The 25,362-nt window shown below is 40.1% G+C and overlaps 1 protein-coding gene across 3 annotated transcripts; it reads left to right on the forward strand.

The window, feature by feature from the left end:
• The first annotated feature begins 690 nt into the window (after positions 1-690).
• Positions 691-24,955, forward strand: gdpd5a (glycerophosphodiester phosphodiesterase domain containing 5a). Of its 3 annotated transcripts, none has more exons than XM_013274176.2 (17): positions 691-1,017; positions 7,243-7,417; positions 13,347-13,450; positions 13,893-13,986; positions 14,064-14,123; positions 14,223-14,321; positions 15,491-15,584; positions 15,869-16,014; positions 18,437-18,519; positions 18,686-18,836; positions 19,116-19,346; positions 19,664-19,809; positions 20,722-20,869; positions 21,229-21,311; positions 22,515-22,529; positions 23,514-23,626; positions 24,355-24,955. In XM_013274176.2, the coding sequence occupies exons 2-17, from the start codon at positions 7,301-7,303 to the stop codon at positions 24,444-24,446; spliced, it is 1,776 nt and encodes a 591-aa protein (XP_013129630.1). In that variant the 5' UTR covers positions 691-1,017; positions 7,243-7,300; the 3' UTR covers positions 24,447-24,955. The 3 variants fall into 3 exon arrangements, with proteins under 3 accessions (XP_013129630.1, XP_013129631.1, XP_013129632.1); XM_013274177.2 differs by having other exon boundaries at positions 19,116-19,337; XM_013274178.2 differs by lacking the exon at positions 22,515-22,529 and having other exon boundaries at positions 692-1,017.
• Positions 24,956-25,362: the final 407 nt, after the last annotated feature.

The following is a 25,362-nucleotide window of genomic DNA, read 5'->3' on the forward strand; positions in this document are numbered from 1 at the left end:
ATAGAAAGTTTGCATTAAAAGAAAACTTAATCTGAAGCCTTCTCAGCTTGGAAAGAAGGACTATTTGGATTGTTTTCAGTTTAAATTTTAAGAGAAATAAAAACTTAAATTCAGTACTGTGGGTTCAAAGGCTCTGGTTTATTTCATTTGTACAATGTCAGTTCCAACTTTCTTATAAGGTATTTTATATATAAGACATACACTATATATTTATAATACATATGAGGTATTATTTCAGTAAAAACCCTTGAATTAAAACCGAAAACCTGACCTTTAGTCGCATGTTGACTGTTTTATTTAAAATCTACAGTAGTGATGCACAGAGGGAAAACTACGGAAACTGTCAAACTTTGTCCAACAAATTATGGACCTAATTGTTGAAGCAGATAAGAGGATTTTTATATCCAGTACATTTTGCTATTAGCATTAGCATTCTGGGCTTTCAGTTGCCCAAAAATGTCCAACAAAAAGGCTCACTGGGATCCACTGGGATCTCCAAGCCCACTCCGAGTGAAAGAGCTGCTCAGGTCCACTTACCCGAGAGAGAGAGAGAGAGAGAGAGAGACATTGCCCCACTACAAGAAATATCCCTCATTTCAACAGGTGCTGCCGTGCTTTGGTCAGGTGTAAAAACTGCTTAAACAAGATGTTTCTTGCAGTGTGGGCCACAGTTCCGCCCACGGAGTGTCACAGGGATTACAGTTAGAATTCACTCTGCTATGAACGCTCATGTAGGTGCATCTGTATCCAAGCAGGCAAGCCTTTCATTTATTACAAGCCTTTGTTTTTTTCTCTCCTTTCCCCATCAGCTCTCTTGTCCGGGTGTAAAACACACAGATGCGTGCCGCTGCGTCTCTCAGACTGCCACTCAAAGTAACCTGAAAGTCTTGTGTGGATCCATAAACTGCGAAGAGACGGCGTTGTGTCAGCATCCATGGAAATACTGACTAACTAACAGAGGGACTGAGACTTTTCCAGCATTGCCAGTGAAAAAAAAAAGTCTGTAGTGAAGTCGAGGTGAGTGTTTGTGCGCTTTATCGGATTATTGTCGTATAAGCCAAGTGACTGCTCCTCAGAGCTGTCACTTGCATTACTTTGTTTCTGTTGCGTGATCACTTGGTGACACTGAACTGAGTGATCTGTCCCGTTTGTTCCCCACAAATAATATATTTTTCAATGTTAATTTCGTATCATTTCGACACAGGCACAACAGATTAATGGCAGATGAGGCAGCTAAAGATGAACATACAGTCTGTGCGTGATATTAAGTGAGTAAACAGTAATGAAATGGCAGGTTAGAGCTAGAAGTCTACAGGTAAATACTTTCACACTATTTGGATAACTGAATAATTACTTTCTGTCCTTTGAAAATGCTGATCCCAGCCTCCCAGTTATGGCACATTACTTAAATAGAACTGGAAGTTGCTGCAAGAGTATTTGGAGACGTCAGGCAGGCATTTTATAGCCTTTAAAGACTTTCATGGACAAAATGATTAAATGATCTGATCGTCAGATTAATAAACAGTGAAAATAATGGATTCATGTCTAACTGATATTGAATTAGGTATGAAATATTGAATTGTCTTTACCTTACTGTATAAGGCGACTTTACAATGTGAGGCGACCGTTGTTGTGATTCGGGGCTACATATATAAAACTGAATTGAATTCTTGGAAGCCGTTGGACCAGCTTTAGTAAATGTTGTGAGACTGTAAATTACAAAACTGTTATACATTTTTCCTAAGTGAAGCTTTAAAGTGACATCATTATCTATGGAACTTCATAAACTTTAATTGCACCTGCTTCTTTCTCTTTGTGCGTCCAAATGTGATTAGTGGAAGACATATCCGACCATCAGTTTGTATCTGTCGTGTATCCTGGCCATCCTGCAGCATCACCTCCGTTATTTGTCACATTTAAATCACATTTAACGAATTAAAGACTGCCTCGTGAGACTAGCAGGTGTTGCTTGGACAGGAGAACTAGGTCTCACTCTAAAAGATGTTCCAAGTTTTTCTGATCACCTGATGATCAGAGCTGACTTTATAAAAAGCTCACTGGTTACCAGAGAGGCTTTGTTTCTAGCCTTGCCCCGCTCCTCCTCCTTTTGAGTGGATAACAAGTATGTGACACTAATGGAAATTCTATTTTGGGCAAAATCCACTGAAAGATTAGGGTATTATTAATGAATGCATATATAAATTTCATGAAGGAGTGAAGAATGGAAGCCTGAAAAAAGGAAACAGTGACCGAGATAAAAGGCTAATAATAGGCAGATATGGTAGAGGCTCTGTGGCAGTTGGTGGATTGAGACTTAGTGGATTATTGTATTGTTATTCAGTGAGCGCATGTGTCCAACTCAACAGACAACCTGTGGCCTCACAGGCTTCCAGAAAGTAACCAAGCAACTTCTAGAAGCTGGCAACGAAGCAAAGAGAGGAGTAAAGTCCTCTCAGGTGAAGGAAACGTGCATGAGAGTAAATTGGCCCAAAGCCATCTGAAAGGCTGTAGAGAAGGAGAGCTGATGATAGAAGGACCCGGGTCCATTACAGCCCTGTTTAGATATTACTTTTGCCTTAAACAACAATGACAGATTTAAAATGAGACGTTTACAGGCTTGTGCTGTCCTGATACAATGGACACACTATGACACACAGTAATATGTAACAGAAGTTAAAAGAAACAAAAGAAGATTCATTAATATTTAATAACATATTAGTCCAGCGAGTCCAGCAGCACAGCACCTGCTGCGGTAAGTATCAGCAGGATGAAACGGATGTAATCAGCTAATACTGATGACTCATTACAGCCCATTTTCTATGGACAATGCCTTAAACACACTGCACTCCTAATTACCATTTAACTAGTAAAAATAACTAGTAATGAATCAATGCAGTTTCATCAGAATTTACATGTAGTAGTCAGGACTGTCAGTGTGTGCTTGTTCACACTGGTTTTACTCAAACTTTCACTGCAAACATTTAATTGAAGGAGTATTCAAAGCTGTCTTTTGTTTCCTCTTGAATGATGGTTAAAGTCATTATTGCAGGACTACGTTACCTGTTGCCTGGCACCAGACCTTTGAACGCTTCATCTCTATTGAGATTACTGATTTTATCTTGCATCGTGCCACAAAACAGCAATTTTTAGGTTTTAAAAAAATAGATGAATAGATAAATACATAAAATATAAAATAAAAAGTCTGTCCAATAAGTGTCAGGGCAAATGGTGAAACACCCTTGAAAACAGAGTAATAGCAGAATGCAGGTGAGGCTGCCCATCAGTGTTGGTCTCCGTTTTAAATCAAATGCCACCATGAGCGAAAATGTGTTTCCATGTGGGTGTCGAACTCCAGGCCTCGAGGGCTGGTGTCCTGCAGGTTTTAGATAAGACCCTGGGTAAACACAACTGAATCAAATGATTAGTTCATTACCAGGCCTCTGGAGAACTTCAAGACATGTTGAGGAGGTAATTTAGCCATTCAAATCAGCTGTGATGGATCAAGAACACATCTAAAACCTGCAGGACACCGGCCCTCGAGGCCTGGAGTTCGACACCTGTGATGTATGCAGTGTCAGAGTGAAGTTGTAGACTAACTGTGATATGCTGACAATTCTGTCTGTCATCAGGCTACTTTATTTTGGTTGCACCAACTCTACCTTTTGTTGGAGCTCTGTTAGGATATTTTTTGTTCTACTGAGCATGGCGTTTGTTCTTTGCAATGATTAGCTTGGTCAGAAATATCAGACCACAGTGGCCCATAGACTCTTTATAAACGTTGGACTGTGACATGGGACTTTTTTTATTACAGATTTTGAAGCCTCAGTGTTATCAGCTTTCCTTTTTCTTTTTATTGTTAGTTTCTTTTTTTAAAAAGAAGTTGGAGGGCTGAGTTATCAGCAAACGGCTCGTGAACTGAATTCATAAGATGAAGGTACCTGCTAATTAGTGCTAAGTAACAGACTAATCACTACTTTTGGTAACTTAACTTTTCCAAAGTGAACACCTTTGATATATTATTTGTTATATAATTACATTAAAAATGGTCCAAACGGCACCAACACAACAAACTAAGTAGAGAGGCCCAGCTCGGCGACTTGAATTAGTGGAGACAGCTGTAAAAAAAAAAAAAAAAAAACCCACCGTGTGTCGTTTGAAGGGAGAAATGATCAAAACATTTAGCAGTATTGATTGATTGAGCTGAAGTGGCCATTAGAAGATGTGAAGTTTTTGGCTTAGTTTTCTATTCCCACACCACTGCTGCTTGTGTCAGAAACAGTTTTCCCTTTTAGCGAACGTACTGAGGCACCACTTGTTCTTGCCAGCAAAGTTTTATTTCCTTGTGCCCTGTTTATGCTTATTTGTCATACAGCATGTGGGTGAAGTATAATAATTCTGTCCTTCAACACTCTGAGGTCCAAGTCATCATGGGTGGAAACCCTAACCATAAATGAAATGCAAGGAGTTATGGAAAATTATGGAATGTCAGTTACAAATTATTATATAATTTTTCCCCCTGATTCCCGATAATTGTGAGAGGTGTCTGAATGTTGTCCAAAGCTATGAGGAAATATTTTCATTCCTCTCTAAAGGAGGGTGAACTCACTGAGAAACTGCACCCAGAATCTGACCGATATAGGCCGGCCTTAGTTTACTTCATAATGACCACAGCTCTGTGATGATAGCACCATGGTGACGCAGACAGACAATAGGCTAACCTGGCTGGAATAAGCCCACTGTGATTTCAGCTCCAGTTGGCCCTTGTCTGAGGACAGGGTGAGATTATGAATGCTGGGAATCTGCCAGCGCAAACCTTCTTCAGGCCTGGGAGTTTCCATATAATAGCCAGGCAGCAGTGAAAGGACAGAGATCTGTGATGTGGATGCTGAATAGTTTCCTCTTTAAATACTGCTTATAGATTTAAATTAGCAGTAAATGGTAGACAAATATTCACAATTCACACAGCTCACACTCTTTAGCGTAAGACACTTTCATTATTCAACAAGTATTGTTTATTTGTTGAGGAGTTTAAAGATCATGAATCTTTAATGTAATCTAATCTCTAATCTAATCTCTAATTTTCTCTAATACACAGGGTCAAGGTCTATTAACTACTGGTTAATAGTAGTTAATGCTAGTAAAACTAGTAGTTAATAAGTAGTTTCTCTTTGTCATCATAAAAAGAATTGGTTTTGGTCTTTTGAACTCATTGAACTGACCAATACTCAGAGCAATCGAGAAAGTCCAAGAAACTCAGTGAAGAGCTTCACAAGTTGAGAAGGTCTGTTGGAGCCATTATTTAGAAATGGACAATTATACATAAATGCAAGACATTCAGATGTGCCATCGCTTTGCTAAGGTCTGGAAAAAGACCCAAACCATCACCTCAGATGAGAAGCAATTGGTTTATGCATGCAATGAACTGGAAACTGCCTGAACACCAGTGTAACTGTCCACTGTGAAATGAGTTTTACGTTGCTCTGTGTGCCAACCACAAAAGAAGCATCAGTATAATCTGGGGCTGTTTTCTTGCCAGTGGTACTGGCACTTTCTACAGAGTAGATGGACGCAATGCACACACTTAGACACAACTGCGACACAACAGGACAATGATCCCAAACACACTTCAAAACTAGCTTTGAAATAGATAAAGCAGGCTAACATTAAGATTCTGGATTCCTCCTAAAGCCACAACTTAAACTAAAAAGAGGACCGTGTTTAAAAGCTAGTTCCATGACAGGAACCCCATTTAAATGAACTCTACCAATTCCACCAAAAAGAGTGGTTAGTTATCCAGGCAGAATTATGCCTCAAGCTTTTTGGTGGCTGTCAAAAGTACAATCAAAAAAAGTATGACTTGTTTAACAGTCTTCTAAAAAAAAAATCTAAATCTAAAAATCTTTAGGAGGACTACAAAAAGGTCTGTAAAGCTCCATATTCAAATACATTGAAGTATTAAAGTGTTAAATGATAAATGTTGACCTGGCCAGTGCACACGTCACCATTAGCTGTTTCACTATTAGCAATTGCCAGCTAGCCACATTAGCCCCTTGTTATCATTAAGCGGTTATCAGTGGGACATCTGGCTTGAGTTTTATAGGCACTGTGAGAATCTTGTAAATCTTTTGTGAGGCATATGATAAAGCTGAGGAATGCAGAGGGCTCTGCTCTACAGTCGCACTTTCTAGGAATCTTTTCTTAGACTGAAATGACTGAATTTGTTGCTTGATAAAGCAGGAGAATGACCCTATCCATTGGGCTGTACACTTTTTGGAGACTAGGGTAATTTGTAGGACCCAAATCCTGTATTATTTGGATATTTATTGAGTATTTGGTTTGAAGTTTTGGGCATCAGATATTCACTTTATTGTTGCTCACTTGGAGACTTTGTTATTAGATTTAAGCACTTTTTATACCCCTTTATCATTACAAAAAAGGCATACTGCTTCACAGCCACTTATTCCTCTCCTGGGAAAATTTATAGTTCCCTTTCTCTCTGTTGTGACAAACCTTCTGAAAACATTCTCTAGAGCACCAATGTTAGGTGTTTTATAAACCTAAAGCTAAGATCACATGCTTAGAACATAAACCTATTCCCAGGATCCAGGTTTAATTATAGATAGAATTGACACACACCTTAGGTTACCTGACTCACTATAGTAAATGGAAGTTATTCCATGGAGAAACCATCTGAAAATTCTAATTAAAAAAACCCTGAAAAATGCGACAAAGAGACCAATTCCTCTAGAGAGCCTTGAAAAACAGTGCTGTGTTTGGCAGCATTTTTAGCTAGCACCAAAGCAGAAAGATGTTCTCTGAACCAGACGTGAGTGCAACACGCTGTCTCCTTCTGACTCTCTCTTTTTTTACAGATGTTCAAGGGCTCAGGTTATACCGCACAGACATGTGGTACCAGCCTTCTCAGTTCTATTTACCACTCTTAAACAACCACAAATCCTCACATGTGTAAAGACTGACTCAGCGACTGTAAGGCATGCACCATGTTATTATGGCTGTATGAGACAAGACTTACTATTGACTGGTGTATTGACGGTCTCTCACAGGTGTTGTGACTCCAAACAGGGTGCAGGGCTGTCAACATCTTCTTGTTGTTTTGTGAAAATATACCTCAGCGACATGACATGACACGGCATGTTGCTGAAAAGGGTAATTGCATATGTGAAGTCTGAGCTAATGTTTGAAGGCTTGTTTTGTTTAGTAACAGTTCTTCTTCTTCTTCAGGGTTCCCAGTCCTGTGTGGGATGTTAACAGACTGGTGTCACGTTAAGGCTGAAGGAGCATGGTGAAACACCAACCCTTACAGGTCTATGAGAAGCAAGTCTTTGTCTCCTTTGTCACTGGGATCTATGGTTGCCGCTGGAAGCGATACCAGCGTTCCCAGGATGAAAGCTCCAGGGTAAGAATATAGCTCTAACCATAAAGTATGAATGTTATAATAATAGTTAGAACATCGCAGATGCTGTCTTTGAAGCGTGCTACATCACAATGATCACATAACAGACTGGTAATGACATTACACAGTCCTGCCTAGGCTGCACTGACACTGAGCACACCTCAGGCATAAATGAACTATTTTCAATTTTGTTTTTTTTTAAGGCCAAATAAGTAGATAAGGCTGTTTGAAAGGCGACTACACAACGGGAGCCTAATATGTAAAGTTCATCTAGGGTCCTGTTGTATTTATACCCTTATCACCCTTTATCTTTAGGCATTAGTCATTGTTAAAATAAAACAACTGCATTTTTGACAACTTTACAGCCATTGTAACTCTTTTTGAAATTCCATGAAGTTCCTTGAATGTGAAGTTTAAATCACGGTATTGTTTATGGCTGCAAATACATAATGTGTATTCTCCATCAATGTGCAAAAGCACACTGATGGAAGCAGTACATAGTGCCAGCTTTTATGCAGACTAAATAGCAACATCTGCTGGAGATCTTTCAGGCTCAGTGACTCTTATATCTTGTATGGAGGAATTATCAAGTGCATTATACTGTACAATCCATACACTCTCATCCAAAGTATGTAGAGTTTTGTTGCCACTTAAAATGATATTAATTACTAATTGTTATATATTACTAAAAACTAATGCAATCTTAAACTAGCATGTATTCTTAATTGTCTCACTGGCATCTACCTGCTCAGTGTGTCAAACAGGAGTTTGTTTGTACCTTTGGACACCAGGCTCAGTGAATTAGAGACCCAGGTCTACACCGCTGAAAATAATCCTGTAACTAGCCTCACCCCTGTAATCAGTGTAGCCAAAGCCAGTATCTTTGTCCCGGTTAGCTGTCCCTCAGCATGTCGCGACTGTATGGAGGAAGCGTAGTCCATGGAATCGTTTACATTTCCACTCAGTTTTGTGAGGTTTGGCTGTGTGGCAGGCAAGGGTAGGACCCAAATGCAGAACTCAGAGAGGGAAGAAATGAACTCAAAGCAGCAGCTTTATTTGCTGTGCAAAAAAACTACAAAGTACAAAGAAACACTAAAAGAAGCAAACAAAAGATAAAATGGATCAAAGACTCCGGCAACTAAGGAGCTTATGGCTTGATGTAAACGAGAGACCATGAACCACTCACTTTAACACACAGCTAATGTTGAGGACTTGAGAACAAGCAAGAGAAGACAGTGGACTAAATACACCGAGGATAACAAGGGGATGGGAAACAGGAGGGAAACACAGCCTGAACTAATCAGACGTAACGAGACAGTGAGGAAGCAAAACTGGATACGCTGAACACAGGACAAGAAACTCTCAAAATTAAACAGGAAACATGAGACACACGTTCATGAGACATTGACAGAAACAGACACAAGAACCTAAGAGCTAGAAACTAAACAGAAACTAAACGTCACCTGAGAACATGAGAGCCATACTTAAGACACAACATGAAATTAACCATGAACCTAAGAATCACAGCAAAATGTTTCTGACAACTTTACAGGCATTGTAACACTTTTTAAATTCAGTGAAGTTCCTTGAATGTGAAGTTCAAATGGCAAAATGTCCAAAAACTAGAAAACATGGGGTCACAGATCCAGCGCCATGACAGGCTTACTTGTTAAACTAAAACAGGCTTTTGTGGGGCTTTTTATTTCTCATCAACTAATCTCTTTTAACTTTCTGTGTTTATTCAACAGGACTATATTGAATCATTAGCAATGATTAAACTATGGCTGTCTCTCCCATAGTTTGCTCTTCTTGTGCTCTTGTCTTGTTCCCCTCACCTTGAAAAGGTCATTTCAGATGGGCGCACCTCTCTGAGCCTGATTTTGCAGTTTCTTTTCCCCGCTGTGACCAAGTGCTCGCTCACAGGGAGCTGTGTGATTGTTGGAATTTCCATCTAATATTGTAACAGCTTTACATTACAATATATGCTGTTTTGAGGAAATTCTTGGTGCTATATACATAAAATTAAGATTTTGGTCATCTTAATTACCCAAAATGATTAAAACCACACTACTTATTCAGCTTTAAGGAAACTTAATTACTTAAAGCTTCATTAATTTTTTAAAATATTTTTTTATTCCTAAAGGTTGAAGATAAATCTATTAGCTGCTGATGTCATTCCACTTTTTCTTCAGTTGAATTCCTAACAGACTTCTAGACCAAGCCCGAGTAACTGGGGAAAACAATCTTCACAGCAAAGCAAGTAATAGAATCAGTGCAGTGTTGGAATGTGAAGAGCAGAGTCAGACGCCCAGCTGTATTGGATACCCACTGGGCAGCCACAGCTTTTGCTGCTGGATGTCTTCTTTATCACAAAGAGCCAGTGGCTCACCCATAAATTAGGCTATTTACTGAATGTGTGAGCCGGGCACTGATGATGTGCTGAGCAAGAGGATAAAAAACAAGCCCACAGCTGCCTCTCTCCCACTCTGTCTCATTTACAAAGCTTCATGTAGTGACACACACTGTGCTTGAATATATGTGGAGAAGTTTGAATTCATTAGGTTTAATGCTGTCTGCTTAGTCTGCTACACACACTTTGATTTTATTTTGTTGGTAGACTGTTTCGATTTATGAACTCCTGTTTTGTTTTTTGTTTTTTACTATGGGTTCTCTGAGGTTTACACTTTGACAAGGTTAAAGGTGTGTGAAGCAAAAATGTAATAGTAGGTATTAAATCATATTGGTGGAGTCTTTCCGTTATCATTAGCCTTGTTTCCAGACTCAGAAGGCCTGTGTTTCAGTGTAAAAGCTCTTATACCTGCCTGCTAACATACAGCAAGGTTTGTTAAAAAAGTAGGACAGTTAACATTTAGCTAATGAACCTGAGACCAAACCACATCTATAATTAGAATAAATATTAGGTGTACACTGCCCAGACAGCCACATACAAATAAACATAGCTATGTATCTGGTAGATGAAAATGATGGTCCTGGACGATAAAAATCAAAAACCTTATCTGAGTTAATCTGGCTGACATCCCATTAAGGGTCATTTTCAGCCTGTTAGCTATTTTAAGCTCCATCTGTGGAAGTCTCATTATGTCCTCTTGCACTTCTGCCTCTACAGTGGACGCTGAAACTCCTCCACAGTTTATCCTTCAGTTTGACTTAATGTTGCCTTGGAAGTCAGAAACTGGACGTTTAAGCTGTTTGGTAGCTGAATAGATGCCCACATGAAATTTGGGTCTATTTGTAAGAGAAGAACTGTACAAGTTTAAGGTTCATGGTGAAATTACAGAGCACGCAAAGAACAATCTACCAAAATCATGCGCACAGGATGGTGTCTGGACTTGGCTGAAAAGTTGATATTGAATGGTAGGTTTTAATTGAGCAAGGTCAGTGGTCTACTTACAGTTTGTTATACAGTCTTTGGCCAAAAGAGTTCATGAATTTTGATCAGAATAATAAATTCTAATAGTTTATATAATTTGCTTACTGTTTCTTTTTGTTTGCTCACTTTTTCACATTTTAAGGGCTACCAAAAATCGTTGACTCCTCAGAATGAAACAACTGCTTTAAATTAAGGGGGAAAAATAAAAGCTTCTTTATTTGTATACAAATTGTTCAGTTTTTGTTTGTTTTTTTTAATTTTGAGGGTAAATATGTCCTTGCATTGTCAGTGACCATGTTCCGCTCATACTGACCTTGTCTGATATAGACCAGTCTGTACTGTATTTAAAAACAGAGGTTTGTGGTGTGGTGAAGTCAAGTGGAGTAAGAAGATCAGGATTTATGAGCACTGTGAGTAGATGGGTACCAGCAGTGCTAAATGGAGACTTGGAGGGATCTTTGAAAGCCATATATCACTCAGGAGAAAGCACCATGTGCTGGACAGCTCCTCTCAAAGTGAATTGAAACTGCACAATGAGAATGACTTCTTAAAGGTTACAAAGTGAAAACAACAACCAGACTTTGGAAGAGTGGATGAAAAGAAATATGTTTAATAGAAGCTATATAACAAAAAATGTCTATCTCATTTATTCAGTTCAGTTTTGTTTTCATATAAACAAAACAGAACAAATCAAGAAATTCCATCATCTTCATTACTTTGTCCATTAACTTCATATAAAGCACTGTGATATGTTGTCTGTTATACACTGATGGTGCACTTGGCTTAGGCCCTTACATAGGGCAATTTTGCCACGCTTGTCTCTATTACCATTTTCATTACCAAGGACTTTTCTCAGCCAGAGATTACTTCAGCTGCTGGTCACAACCCTTTTCTGACCCCATGGGTGACCGGGTGGTAGATTAAGGAACTCGAACCTTGTCCAGCAAATATATGGCTGTTTTTTATTGAGGTCTGCAGATCAAAGAAGACTGGATATTGCTTTGGATGCTGTATTTTTGTAAAGAGATCATTTTGACTCCATAACAATGACTCATACCTTGGACTGCGTTTCCACTGGAGTATGAGGTAAATGTGACGTTGGCTCAGTGTCACATAGTTCTTTATGATATGCTCACTACTTTAAGGTCCCAGTAGCTGCTACACAAACTAAAAAGAGCCTCTGGCTGTTGTGATATTTCCACCTTGCTGTCATGTTTTTGTGGCCAAGTAGATTTTCACTGATGGATGGCCTCTCTTCTCCCGGCTAAAATGGAAACCTTTCACAGGCTTTTCACTGATGGCTCAACACATTCATTAGTGCGGCCATTTGGTCTTTACCTGCACACCCCTGTAATAATCTCTGAACCTCTTACATAAGCCACTGGAAATGGTGAGTCCAGGCACGGTGTGATGCAAAGCTGATCAGTGCTCAATAGGATCTGTTGACTGGCCTATCATACTCTACACCTCCCCTTATATGGAATTAGCTCCCTAGTGAAGGGAAGAGTCCTTGACTGGCTGCTCAGACTCTCCTCTCTGTTTTTGCACCACATGCGCCAGCAAGCATGTAGAAAGAGAGGCCGTATTTCTCCCTCATTAGCTTCTCTTCACTGGTTTTGTGTCAGAATTGAATTTAAAATCCTTCTCCTCACATACAGAGTCTTGAATAATCAGGCCCTGCTATATCATAAAGACCTCATAGTACCTTACTAACCTAACAGAGCACTTCACTCTCAGACTCCAGGCTTACTTATGGTTCCTAGAGTTTCTAAAAGTAGAAGGCGAGGCAGAGCCTTTAGCTATCAGCCCCTCTACAGTGGAACTAACCCTCTCTACTTTTAAGATTAGGCTTAAAACTTTCTGATAAAGCTTATAGTTAGTGCTGGATCAGGTGACCTTGAACCCTCACTTAGTTACACTGCAATATGCCTTGGCTCCTGGGGGTTCCCATGATGAGTGTTTCTTCTTCATTCACCTCTTTTAACTCTTTATGTGTTCATAAACCATTTGCATTTAATCTCTGGCTCTCGTCCACGGTGTGTCTTTGTCCCGTCTCCCTCCCCTCACCCTCAATTGGTCACAACAGATGGTTGCCCCACGCTGAGCTTGGTTCTGCCAGATGTTCTTCCTGTTAAAGAGGAGTTTTTCCTACTACTGTGGAAAACCTGAAATATTTGGGTCTACTTATGTCTTTAACCACTGCAGTTTCCAAATGGGCCATTAGTGAGTTTAAGCTCTACTCAGGTTCACAGCATTTCAAGCTAAGTGTGCAAAAAATGCAAAAGAGTGAAAATTAATAATAATAAAAAAGAAGTATCTTTTGGAGTTGCATATGGCCTCTGGATGAATATGATTTAGTCTAAGCAAGACTTTGATAGTTTGAAAGAAAAACAACTGTCACTTTCAACTCTTCAAGTTTATTTGTGTAGCACTTTTCAAAACCATGTTACAAATGTTTCCCAGAAACAATGAATAAAAGAACCAGCTGAAGGGAAATTATGTCCACATAGTCCATAATCAGCTGTTTGTGTCCTCTTCCAGTGGGAGTGTACGTGGTTCGTCATCTTGTGCAGTTCCTTTCTTCTGCTTCTCTTTTGGGCCTACTTCTGGTTGATGGCTCGAAATGATTTTAATGACTTCAATTGGTGAGTCAGTTTTTTCATTATATTACTTTCACTGAAAAGCTGTTTAAGACTTGCATGTTCGGTAATAGTTGATCAAGAACAGCAGAGTGGTGACCTTACCACAGTGGGGTGGCAGCAAGCCCATTCAGCATGTGTATTTTAAATAAATACCATGAACAAGTAGGTTGATGCATGCTCAATTATGCAGGTAAGTAAATCTCACAGTCTTTCAGTGATGAGGAGTGTCCACGTGGATACTCTTTCAAGGATGAGGATGTACACATCCTGAGACACAGCTGAGACTGAAGAAGTCACTTGGATGACGAAACGTTTCTCCAGATGAACAGAATCAACCTTTTGGGACCATGAGCAAATACTGTTGCAGATGTGCAGTTAAGGCAAATTACTCTCTTTGACAAAACTGAATTAGTCATAGCACCAACATCCATTCTGTTCATTCCAGGCTGGTGTACAACCGTTCTGGAGAATGGAGAGATGAGACCATCCCCATCCTCGCTTCCACCACTGTGGGATTCAGCTACATCACATTCTTATTGGTAACACTTGCAAATGGTAGCAGACTTGTTCATTGATCAGTTAAGATACAACTTAATGAATCTTACTCCTTTTTCAGATCTTAGCACTTTTCCATATATCTTTGGGCCAGCAGCTGAATCTTTATTGGGTTCACAAGGTACGGTGGGAAAAAACAATCCTAAGTCGTTGCCATTGATTTGCTCTTCTGATGCTTTCAAAGCAAAGTCAGGTTCATCGAGGTGTCTGTTCTCCACAGATTGGAGTGCTGGCTACACTGCTCACCACTATCTCTGGTGTCATTTTTGTTGATGACTTATGGGGAGACGAGTGGGACATTCTGCTTGTGTCACTGCAGGTTTGTCTACAGTTAACAACACTGTACTAAAAGTTGATTATATTCTCTATTTTTCCAAACCAGTTGGCTAAAATTATATATTTAATGCTCCATGAAAATAATTAAATTGTACAAAAAACTGAGTTGGACTGGTTCAGCATATGTTATTTGCTCTTTTGAAAGAGGAATTTATACTTGGATGGTGAGGTCTGCATTTTCAAAAACATTATCGCAAAAAAGAATTTCCAAATAAAAATCTCTGCACTCAAGCATTCATGTTTTACAATCTCTGCCAGGTCTACAGGCAAGTGGTGTTAGGGTGAGGTGGGTCAAATATAGCCAAATATGCAAAGATGCTCAATTAATTTTATGCAGTTTTCAGGCTCAAATAGATAACTTTCATTAAAAAAAATATAAACATGTAGGTTTCATAAGCATCCTATGGGGCGATCATGGCTCAAGAGTTGGGAGTTCGCCTTGTAATCGGAAGGTTGCCGGTTCAAGCCCCGGCTTGGACCGTCTTAGTCGTTGTGTCCTTGGGCAAGACACTTCACCTGTTGCCACCACTACTGGTGGTGGTCAGAGGGCCCGGTGGCGCCAGTGTCCGGCAGCCTTGCCTCTGTCAGTGCGCCCCAGGGTGGCTGTGGCTACAATGTAGCTTGCCATCACCAGTGTGTGAATGTGGATGACTGGTTGTGTAAAGCGCTTTGGGGTCCTTAGGGACTAATAAAAGCGCTATACAAATACAGGCCATTTACCATCTTCTCAATTGTTCTCTGATCAGGCATTGATATGATGTCAAGTGTGTGACAGATGTCCTGTCCATTAGCTGTTTAGGATCCATATCAACCCCTCCCCCTACTATTTGTTATTTAGTTAGTCCCCCTGAGCCTGGTTCTGTCAGAGGTTTCTTCCTGTTAAAAGGGAGTTTTTCCTTCCCACTGTTGCCAAGTGTTTGCTTGTTAGTTTGATTTGATTGTTGGTGTTTTCTCTCTATTATTGTAGGGCCTTCACCTTACAATACAAAGTTATTTGTTCTATGGAACGTAACATTTGATATATTCTACTGTGCAATCATTATACTGTGTATGTATTTTTATCATAACAATGTTGCAAAGCTTTGCTCTGATGCTGTGAAGTGACTAACCATCTGTGAAGGCCAGCATTTCACATTTATGCTTTGTTATCAGTACACAGCACCTTTCCTGCATCTTGGCGCCCTGGTAACAGTGACAGCTATCAGCTGGCTGGTAGCTGGATATGTTGTCCGCAGAGAGAGATCCAGTAAGTTCTGACTTGTGTTTCAAGTAAATATCATGTTGGGGATTGCTTTTGACTTCTTGTTCCTATTTGAAACGTAAAGTTGTATTCAGTATTATTTGTCTGTACACATATGTCATTGTCTAATTTATCCTGCTTTAGTGGATTGTTTTTCCTTATTCAAGCACCAGCCTGCACTCTTACCATCCATCAAAGCACACAAAGCTAACTAATGTTTGTTATTAGGAGTAGATGGAATGAGCTAAAGTCGCATTATGACACTAACAACCCTTTTTGCACTCTCTTAGATATCCAGGTGATGGTGTTGTTTATCTACATTGTAGTCCTCCTTGGTCTCTGTTTGGCACCGCTCACATTCACCTGCCCCTGCATCATGGACCGTCATAGCCTCAAACCGCGACCAAGCATCATTGGCCGAAGGGGAGCTCCTATGGTAAGTTGGGGCTTTGCCAGACTTTACTACCTGATCCCCTTAATTGTTCAAATAGGCTCTTTGTGGGAAAGGCATGGCTGCCAGAAGTACCAAGTGTTCATTTTTGCTGGGTTCCACAAAGCTGTTTGGGTAATAACAAAGAAAAGAAAAAACAGAAAGAAGAAGATGCAATAATTTTTCTGTACACCAAATGGGGTGTATAGCTACAGAACACAAGCGATAGGTGTCAGGCTCTGTGTGAGAGTGCAAGAGTCAGCAACATACTGCCATTTCACAGCTGGGCAGGCATGTTCCAGATAAGAGCTACACAGAGACATTCAGACCTATGTTTGCTTTCCTTCTCGAGGCAAACGCACTCTACAAACAGTAATATTCACAGATATGCCTTGCTTTCACCTCAGTGCAGTGTACCTATACTGCATGTAGGTTTTAGATAAATCAATACAGACTAATATAAAATGCATCTCTCTCTCTGTAAGTGGACACTCACATTGATCGTGCTGCTGCACATAACCCTCGTATGTAATGAACAGCATGCGTTGATATGATAATGAAGAACTCTTATATTTCTTCTGCCTGTCCCTTACACCAGTTGTAATGTAATTTATGGAACTAAACTATGATGTGTTGTGTTGGTGCCATAGAAAAAACAGGGCAATGTTGCTGAAATACACTTTGCACACGGTGTGTAAACCTACAATCATCTGTTTGAAAACCGCCTTAACAATTCATAATTCACAGGACTGTTTACAGACTAAATAATGTATCAGTTTTGCAAGGTGTATGTCTGAGCCTGTCATCATTCATATAGAAACAAAATACAGTAAATAAATTAATGTGTGATTCAGGTTTAGCTCAACTACACCACATACTGTACTGTACATGCATGCGTGTCATCCTGTCTGTAAACATGGCAGCTTGAAAAGCTTTGAATGAATACTGGTAAAACTTTGTAGGGGCGTAGAGTTGGGTCATTGTAACAATCCATTCAAACTTGGCTTAGATCCTCCAAGGTCTTCAATGTCAACTTAATGATTTATTGGTCAAAAATTTACAAAAAGCCTATTGAACTATTATTAAACTATTATTCGGTTTGTGCTCATGGAGTGCTATAATTTGTTATGTTATTTGTATTTCATACTTAAATCTTTTAGTGTTTTTGCAAATCAGTTTATGTCACATTCTAAGGACCTGACATGTGGGGTCCCACAGGGTTCAGTTCTGGGACCTTTTTCTGCTGTACATGTTACCCCTAGGACTTACCATTAGTGATTAGTGATGGAAGTCCATAAACTGTCTTCTTTAATAAATTGTTTAGCTTCCATTGAACAGTGGCTTGGAGACAGCTACTTGCAGTTGAACTCTGAGAAGTCAGAAACATTAATTATTGCCCCTGACAGCCAGATATCTATAGTCAAACAGCATCTTGGTTCTCTTGGCTCATCTGTTCATCTCGGTGTTTTTGATTCTGCCATGTCTCTAGAGCAATACTCTCCACAGTTAATTAGGAACTGCCTTTTTCAACTAAATATCTCCAAACTGCAAACTTTTTTGTCTAAATCTGAGTTAGAAATGATTATTCATGCTTTTATTTCTTCTCGCATAGATTACTGTAACAGTCTTTTTCTTTGTTTAAGCAAAAAGAATCTTGACCGCCTCCAGTCAGTCCAGAATGCTACGGCAAGGCTTTAAACAAAGAGAGCACATTACGCCAGTTTTACGTTCTTTACACTGGCTTCCAGTACATTTTAGAATTCATTTTCCCTTAATAGAGACTTTTAAAGCTTTGAATCGTGACGCTCCTGTCTATATTTCTGATGTTTTAGAACCTCACGCTCCCTCTCGCAGCCTGAGATCATCTAATCAAAGGCTGTTGGTAGTTCCCCGAACACGTTTTAAAACCAGAGGTGATAGATCTTTTAGATGTTTTAGAGCGGTGGCCCCAGGTTGTGGAATTCTCTCCCTCCATCTTTACATTGTCTGGATTGTATTTATTCTTTTAAACATCATCTTAAGACTTATTTATTTAGACTAGCTGTTAATTAGATTTGTGCTGTATGTTTGATTGTGCTGTTTTATGTTTATCTGTTTTATATTATTGTGAAGCACTTTGTAGTTTTTATCCTGTGAAGAGTGCTATATAAATCAATAAAGTAAGTAAAAGTAAACAGATAATGATGTGTTATCTCTACATATGAGAAAAATGTGAGAAAGTTGTGATATTAACATTTAAACATAGGATTGTGAAAATAATGAGCTGCTTGGCTCATAAAGAATGTTTGATGGGTAGATTTGAAGGGAAGGAAGCCTTTTGCACAAGTCCGACATAATGTTCTTATACTTCTATTATTTCCTCTTGGTGTGTGTTTTCTGCACACATCACGTGACTGACAGTAGTCTTTCTGTGATGTCTTTGCTCTAGCTGGCTCCAGAGAACACCGCGGTGTCCTTTAACAGAGCCCTGCAGCATGGTGCCAGCTCCTTGGAGGCTGATGTCACCATAAGGTTATAAGTCACACATTCACTTTTGTTTGTATTTAATGCATTCAGCTTGCTCTGAAGGTCCACATATGGATCCCATTTGGCTGTTTAGTTCTGCTTTTTCATTTAAACTGCATTATGTTTAGTTTTCCTGTAAACAGAAAATTTTAAAGTGCTTTACTTCTTCTAGTGTCGATGGGGTGCCATTCCTCATGCGAGACCACACTCTGAGGCGGACCACAGATGTCACTAAGGTGTTTCCAGCCAGACAGTATGAAGATGCCTCCTTTTTCAACTGGACAGAGATACGCTCTCTCAATGCAGGCCAGTGGTTTTTGGAGGTACTAAAATCCACTTCATCTAAAGCCACCTCAAGTCCATCAGCTCTAAAATAGATTTTCCCGTCAAATAGCACAACTCTGTCTCATTTTCCTTTTAGAATTTAAGGGATTAAGATCTAAAATTTGCAGACGCTTTAAAAATTTTCTTGAACATTTTATCAAAAATCATTTAATGTCGATTTCAAACTGCTACAATAAGCTGCATATAATGCAGAAAGATAAACAAATATGCTCCACCTCAGTGTCTACCTCGCTCTTGTTTCTTTCCTCTGCTTGTAGAGTGACCCCTACTGGACAGTAGCATCACTGACAGTGAAGGAGCGGAGCAGAATAGGCAACCAGACGGTTTGCAGTCTGGTGGAAATGCTTCGTCTGGCAGCCAGGGCCAACAGCTCCGTGCTGCTCAACATTCACAAACCTCCACCAGAGCACCCACGCTACCGCAGCTGGTTCATGGACACACTGCGGGCTGTGCAGAAAGCAGGGATTCCCCTGAAGAGGGTGAGGACTGTAGGTCCCTCCACAATAATCCTTAAATGAATTTAGCTGTTGCCTGTAGTAGTGTTCCCCCTTTAAACACACTAAGTATTAAATATTATAAATATTCCAATAAGGAATTGATTCTGTGAATTGTTGTGACAAATCTTTCATCCTTAGCATGTGTGACAAATATTTTCATTGTTTTCCTTAAATACTGTATACCAGCGTATGACAGCTTACTCGTCAATATCGTCTTTTGAAATCTATAATAAGCACCTTCTCGCAAAGCCTTTAAAACTAAATTTTGTCCAATCTGGGTCTTTCCATGTGATATGTGTTTGTGCCAGGTGACGTGGACCCCCGACACAGACAGGGGGAGGGTGCGAGGGCTTCACCAGACCACAAGTGAGAAGCTGTCAGTGGAAGCGATAAGGCAGAGAGGAATTACAAGTCTGACCCTCCACTACAGCAAGGCTAGCCACAAAGAGCTACAGTAAGAGCAAGCAGCTGCTACTAAGCAAAGGAAAAAAGGCTCAGAAGAACCCTACAGAAATTTCAAAGGAGGCTTTTTGTGTTATTTTAAGCAAAATGTAAAAACACCCAACAATTTACAAACCTAATTGTTTGCCTGACGTGTTCTGTAGCTTGATAAAGTGTATTTAAAAGGGGAACTAATCCCTGAAACAGTTTTAAATATAGTTAACACTAAAGGGAATATCTTCTGACTGGTTTTGGATTTAAAAAGCTCACTATTTCTGCTTGAGGTTAGCTGCTTCAAGTGACATTTACCAGTACCAAGCGCCAGGCTCCAGGGCTGAAGAATTACACCAAAAATAATGACCTAAAAGTCTGAACTTCCTCTAGTGGTTAACGTTAAGCTTGCTCCAAAGGGTTGTGCCCCGTTCATTGACAGCTGTAGCAGTGTTGCAGTCTACTAGGTGCTGTGTCTTCTACTCATTAAACATGAGAGTTAAACTGCCAACTACCTAGACATTGGTTACTTTGCATTACATTTGCTCTACAACATTAAACTTGGAGGATGTGTTCTACACAGCACCTAAGAAGAAAAAAGAAAAAGAAAAAAAAGACAGTTTTCTTTGAATTAGCAAAAACTTGTTTTATAAAAACAGGACAGTCTGGTCAATGAGCTACAATACCCAAGTGAGCCCAGCCCACTTCTAATTGCAGAATTACACTGTTGTGGTCCTTGAACACATGCTCTACCCTCCTCTGGGACCTCTGTTGCAGCTTTAGATGAAACAGAGTCAGCTTCACGATGCACACAATATTTTCCAGTGGCTGCAGAATGATAAGAGGTGAATGTTGACAAGGGAGTAAAGAGGTGAAATGAAGTGGACCTCTCTTTCTCTCTTTTCAGTGCTGACTTGTATTTTCCTTCCCCCAGGGAGTACCTGGCCAATAATGTGAGTGTGACTGTCTACCCGGTGAATGAGCCCTGGCTCTACTCCATTCTGTGGTGTAGTGGGGTGCCTTCTGTGTCTTCTGATGCCCCCCATGTCCTCCGAAAGGTGCCTTATCCCATCTGGCTCATGGTAAACAGCTCTCCGTTCTCCTTCTTTCAATAGACGCAACACACACACACGCACAGTGCACAAGCAAACAAGGTCACACATCGAGATGAAAGGACAGCAGGAGAGCGGACAGAGACTGACGATGGCCCAGCAAGACTTGAGGGCTAAGGAAACATGAGGGAGCCCAGCAGCAGGTTTTAGGCGCACTGTGACATTATAGAACAGAAGGACCCTGGAAAAAAGTCTGAGAAAATCTACGACAAGGGCACAGATCTGAAGAATGCAGCAGCCTTACTCACTGCTCTAGAAGACATCAGTGTTTATGGGGCCCTCTGATGGCAATGAGCAGAAACTACTCCTCTTCTTCTCCTGTCTTGCAGAGCCAGAGCGCTTACAACTTCATCTGGATGACTTCAGATCTAGTGTCCCTCGCCATAGTCATAGGGGTTTTCTTTTTTCAGAAGTAAGTACAACACATACATGTAATAAACACAGTATAAAGCAATAATAATTATAATGAATACCAGCCAAGTGACACATGCATGCTCCATAATACATGAGATACCAGCCTAAGAATGGTTCTTTACAAAGACATAGATGTCTGGGTGATGACAGCAGATGATTTACAGGACAGGAAATATTACTGCTACTCTGTTAGTCCTATAAATGAATGATTAAAACAGTTGGGTGGGAATACAGAATTCCCAATACAGTGGTCCCTCGCTATAACGCGGTTCACCTTTCGCGGCCTTGCTGTTTCGCGGATATTTTTTTGGGGCAACTTTCCATGTTTGTTTGGGTTTTTTTCTTACAGCGCATTGTGTCCTGCGTCCTTGGAACTTTAAGAGTGTTTAAACAAAAGAGAAAAGTGTGAAAATGTTCGTGCCTGTCTGAGAAAAGTGTATAAAGTGCGTAGTGAGGGGTTTTCCAGCCTTAAAACATCTATGTAATTGTAAAAAATAAAGTTGGCTGCTTTGCGGATTTCACCTATAGCGGGTTATTTTTAGAATGTAACTGCCGCGATAAACGAGGGACCACTGTACTGAATTATTTAAATAATAGTATTATTTAATTTTAAGGTCACTGTCTAAAATGACTCATGGTTGTTAAAAATTATACAGCTTTTTTTGGTTTTTCTGCCCCCAAAATGGAGATTAATAAAATTTTATCTGCAGTGCAGAATTTGAAATTTAACTAAAGAGGCCATAGTAGAGGGCCCTGAGAAAACATTCATTTGGGTAAACTGGATATGTGACATCATTAGGTCAGTTTTGTGTGCAGGAGTATAGTTGTTAATAATAATCACGTCATTTGCTTTGCAATCTTGAAATGTAAAATTCAAACCTCTGAACGATTCGTTGTGTCTAAATGTTTGACTCATATGTGGCAGAAAGGCGTTGTGAATGCATTCACCGTGTTAACATCAGCCTGGTTGAGTCTGAGTTGAGCCGTGGCTTTGTCTGATCTGCTGCTTCGACACTGACTGTTCATTCTACTCTTTCTTTCTTTTTTCTCCTTGTCCTCTGGGTATTTCCATGTTTCTTCTCCATTCTACAACCTCTCCCTGTCTTACTGTCCTCTCTTTCTCCTCCGACATTCTTACTTTGTCCTGTGCTCTACCTGATCTGCATGCAACCTTCCTCTGCTGCCCTCTGGCATCTGTCAGCTATCATATGATCAGGTAACTGCTGTGTCTGCCTTGGCCTTTGTTTCTGCCTCCTTGTCTGTCCTCCTTGTGCTTTTTGCGCCCAACACCCCAAAGCTGGTCCCCTTCCTATCTTTCACTGCACTGCCTTTTACACTGGGGGAAGTAATTATTTGATCCCCTGCTAGATTTGTACGTTTGCTCACTTGCAAAGAAATAGTGTTTAATTTTGTAGTAGTTTCATTTTAACAGAGAGAGACGGAATAGCAATCAAAAACACAAAGTTATAAATGTATTTACAAATCACTGAGGTGAAACATCCTACAACCCAACCAGAGTTTTGGCTCGCACTGACTGGCTGTGTGCACATGTGTGCACACCTCCTTCCCTCAGCCACGACACTAAGATGGGCCATGATGGGTCTTTCCAGCACCAAAAACAAGTCCAACAAGTCCAAGGCAAGTGACTAAAGAAGAAGCACATTACAGTCATGGGGTGGCTTCAGTCTCCAACTACAATAAACATCTTACTGCTCTGCTTGCCAACAAGGTTTCTCGGCCAAATACTAAGTGTTGTTTTGCTTGGGGATAAAATACTTAATTCACTCAGTGACATGCAGGTCAATTTATAACTCGTATGCGTTTTTTTTTCTTGATTGTTGTTTGATAATCTGTCTCTCTCAATTAAAAAAAACTACCAGAAAAATTAGAAACTGTTCATTTCTTAAAAAGTTGATTCTGTTCATCTGGATGTAGAGTTTTCAGTCATCATGAGTGACTGACTGAAGAAGTCATTCAGATGAGAGTGGGATTTCCTTACCTGGATGATCGAGCACAGATCAAGACAAGTGCATTTATTTGTAACTGAGCAAACTTACAAATTCAGCAAGGGCTTCAATAATTATTCAAAGTGTATTTATTATGTGTAAAAATATTACTGAATTAAAGGATGTATTGATAACAGCTGCAGTCGCCGCCTTTCATGCAATGTAAGAATCTATCTGTGTGTGTGCTGTAACAGGTGGAGGATGAGCGGGATGCAAAACTATAACCCAGAACACATCATGTTGAGCGCTGTAGCGCGAAGGTCCAGTCGTGACGTCAACATCATGAAGGAGAAGCTCATATTCTCAGGTGAAGCTTTGATAGCAGTCGCACATCGTCACAACTTATCGAGTCAGCTCCTGTGGGAGGCACACATTGTTTTTATTACAGCCTGTAGAGATTTGTTTATAATGTGAAAACACACCTTCAATACCAAGCAAAGAGCAGCAGCAAAAGAATGAGCTGTAACTCTTTTTGTCTGGGTGTAAGTGGGCTATGTTTCTGTAAGCTGTTCGTTTCATTTTCGTAGAAGCCCAGGAAGGAACTTCGGAGTTTTTGTATCGTAGCCTTTGAACCTGGTGGATTAAAAAAACAACACTTTTTGGGGGGGGGGGAATACTGTTGTTGGTGTTAATTAGGCCCATATTTACCAAAAGTCTTTGGATATGTGATGACCTAAACTTAATTCTAGACCAGGGGTGGGGAACTCCGGAGCCGGTGTCCTGCAGATTTTAGATGTGTCTTCGATCCATCACAGCTGATTTAAATGGCTAAATGACCTCCTCAACATGTCCTGAAGTTCTCCAGAGGCCTGGTAATGAACTCATCATTTAATTCAGGTGTGTTCACCCAGGGTGAGATCTAAAACCTGCAGGACACCGGCCCTTGAGGCCTGGAGTTTGCCACCCCTAGTACACCTATTAAGTACAAACCCAGCTAATGCATTTGCCCATGCGTGTTCACACTGTGGTCTAAGAACGATGACTGAAGATGACTCTGCAGTGTGTATGAATCCTGTTTGTTGTTGTCATTTTCAGAGCTTAACAATGGGCTCAGCAGTACAGAGGAACTTTCTCTGTATCCCGAGAATGGTTACGTCAGATACTCTCATGGAGGCCTCAGTCGCTGACCAGAACAGCCACAGCTGCAAACATGAGTTTGACGTCAGAGATCTGACACGTCTTCTTTCTTCAGGGTACTGATCTGCTGAGCACACATCATGTTTAAGTCCCGACAATTAAAAGTTTTCCGTTTATGGCCTGTTGCTTTCTTTTCTTAATTTTCCATCATAATTGTCCACTGGGTAGTGATTTATCCATGATGACAAACTTGGGAGCGTTTTAATATCATGTATTTGGGGTTTTTTTTCAGTTGTTCCATGTACTATTACCAGTTTCAGCCAAATTCTTCTGAAATGGTTAGCCATTAACATTTCTGTTCTAAGAAGACATTTTGTTGGCTTAAATTACTGTATTTTTCGGACTGTAAGACGCACTGGATTATAATTCTATTCTTCTTCTTGCTTCCTCCACTTCCGTACCATTGATTCATTAATGTTGAATTCTCTGGCAGCTGCTCTGTTCCCATGTTGTTGCAGTATATTAATGACTAACCTCGTATTGTGGATGGATTATCTCAGTTGTTCTCCTGACTGAAGTTTGGTCCGTTTACAGCATCCTGCCATGCGATTGCATTTGTCCCTAACCATCGGGAACCACTAACCACTAAAGCTAGCGATCACGTAGCACAACATTATATAGCAGCTAGCCCAACTTCAGTGACCCTACAAACGTCACTGCTGTTTAGTTTTCTGTCTTCATTTATGTTGGAAGTGATAGCAGAGCTGTACGTTTGAATGTTTCAGAAATCTCTCAGTCAGAACATGCTATATCATGCTTAGGTGGAAGCTAGCAAGCTAACTTCCTGCTAACTTCTAACTCCGTTAAATTTAATAAATTCTGTTTTCATGGATGCCTGGATGTTAAACTTAATTGTTACACCTGGTAAAGCAGCAACGCTGATCATTTTATTAAAGATGAAAGAAT

Source organism: Oreochromis niloticus, linkage group LG10 (genome assembly GCF_001858045.2).
Source record: "Oreochromis niloticus isolate F11D_XX linkage group LG10, O_niloticus_UMD_NMBU, whole genome shotgun sequence".
Classification (NCBI taxonomy): Eukaryota; Metazoa; Chordata; class Actinopteri; order Cichliformes; family Cichlidae; genus Oreochromis; species Oreochromis niloticus.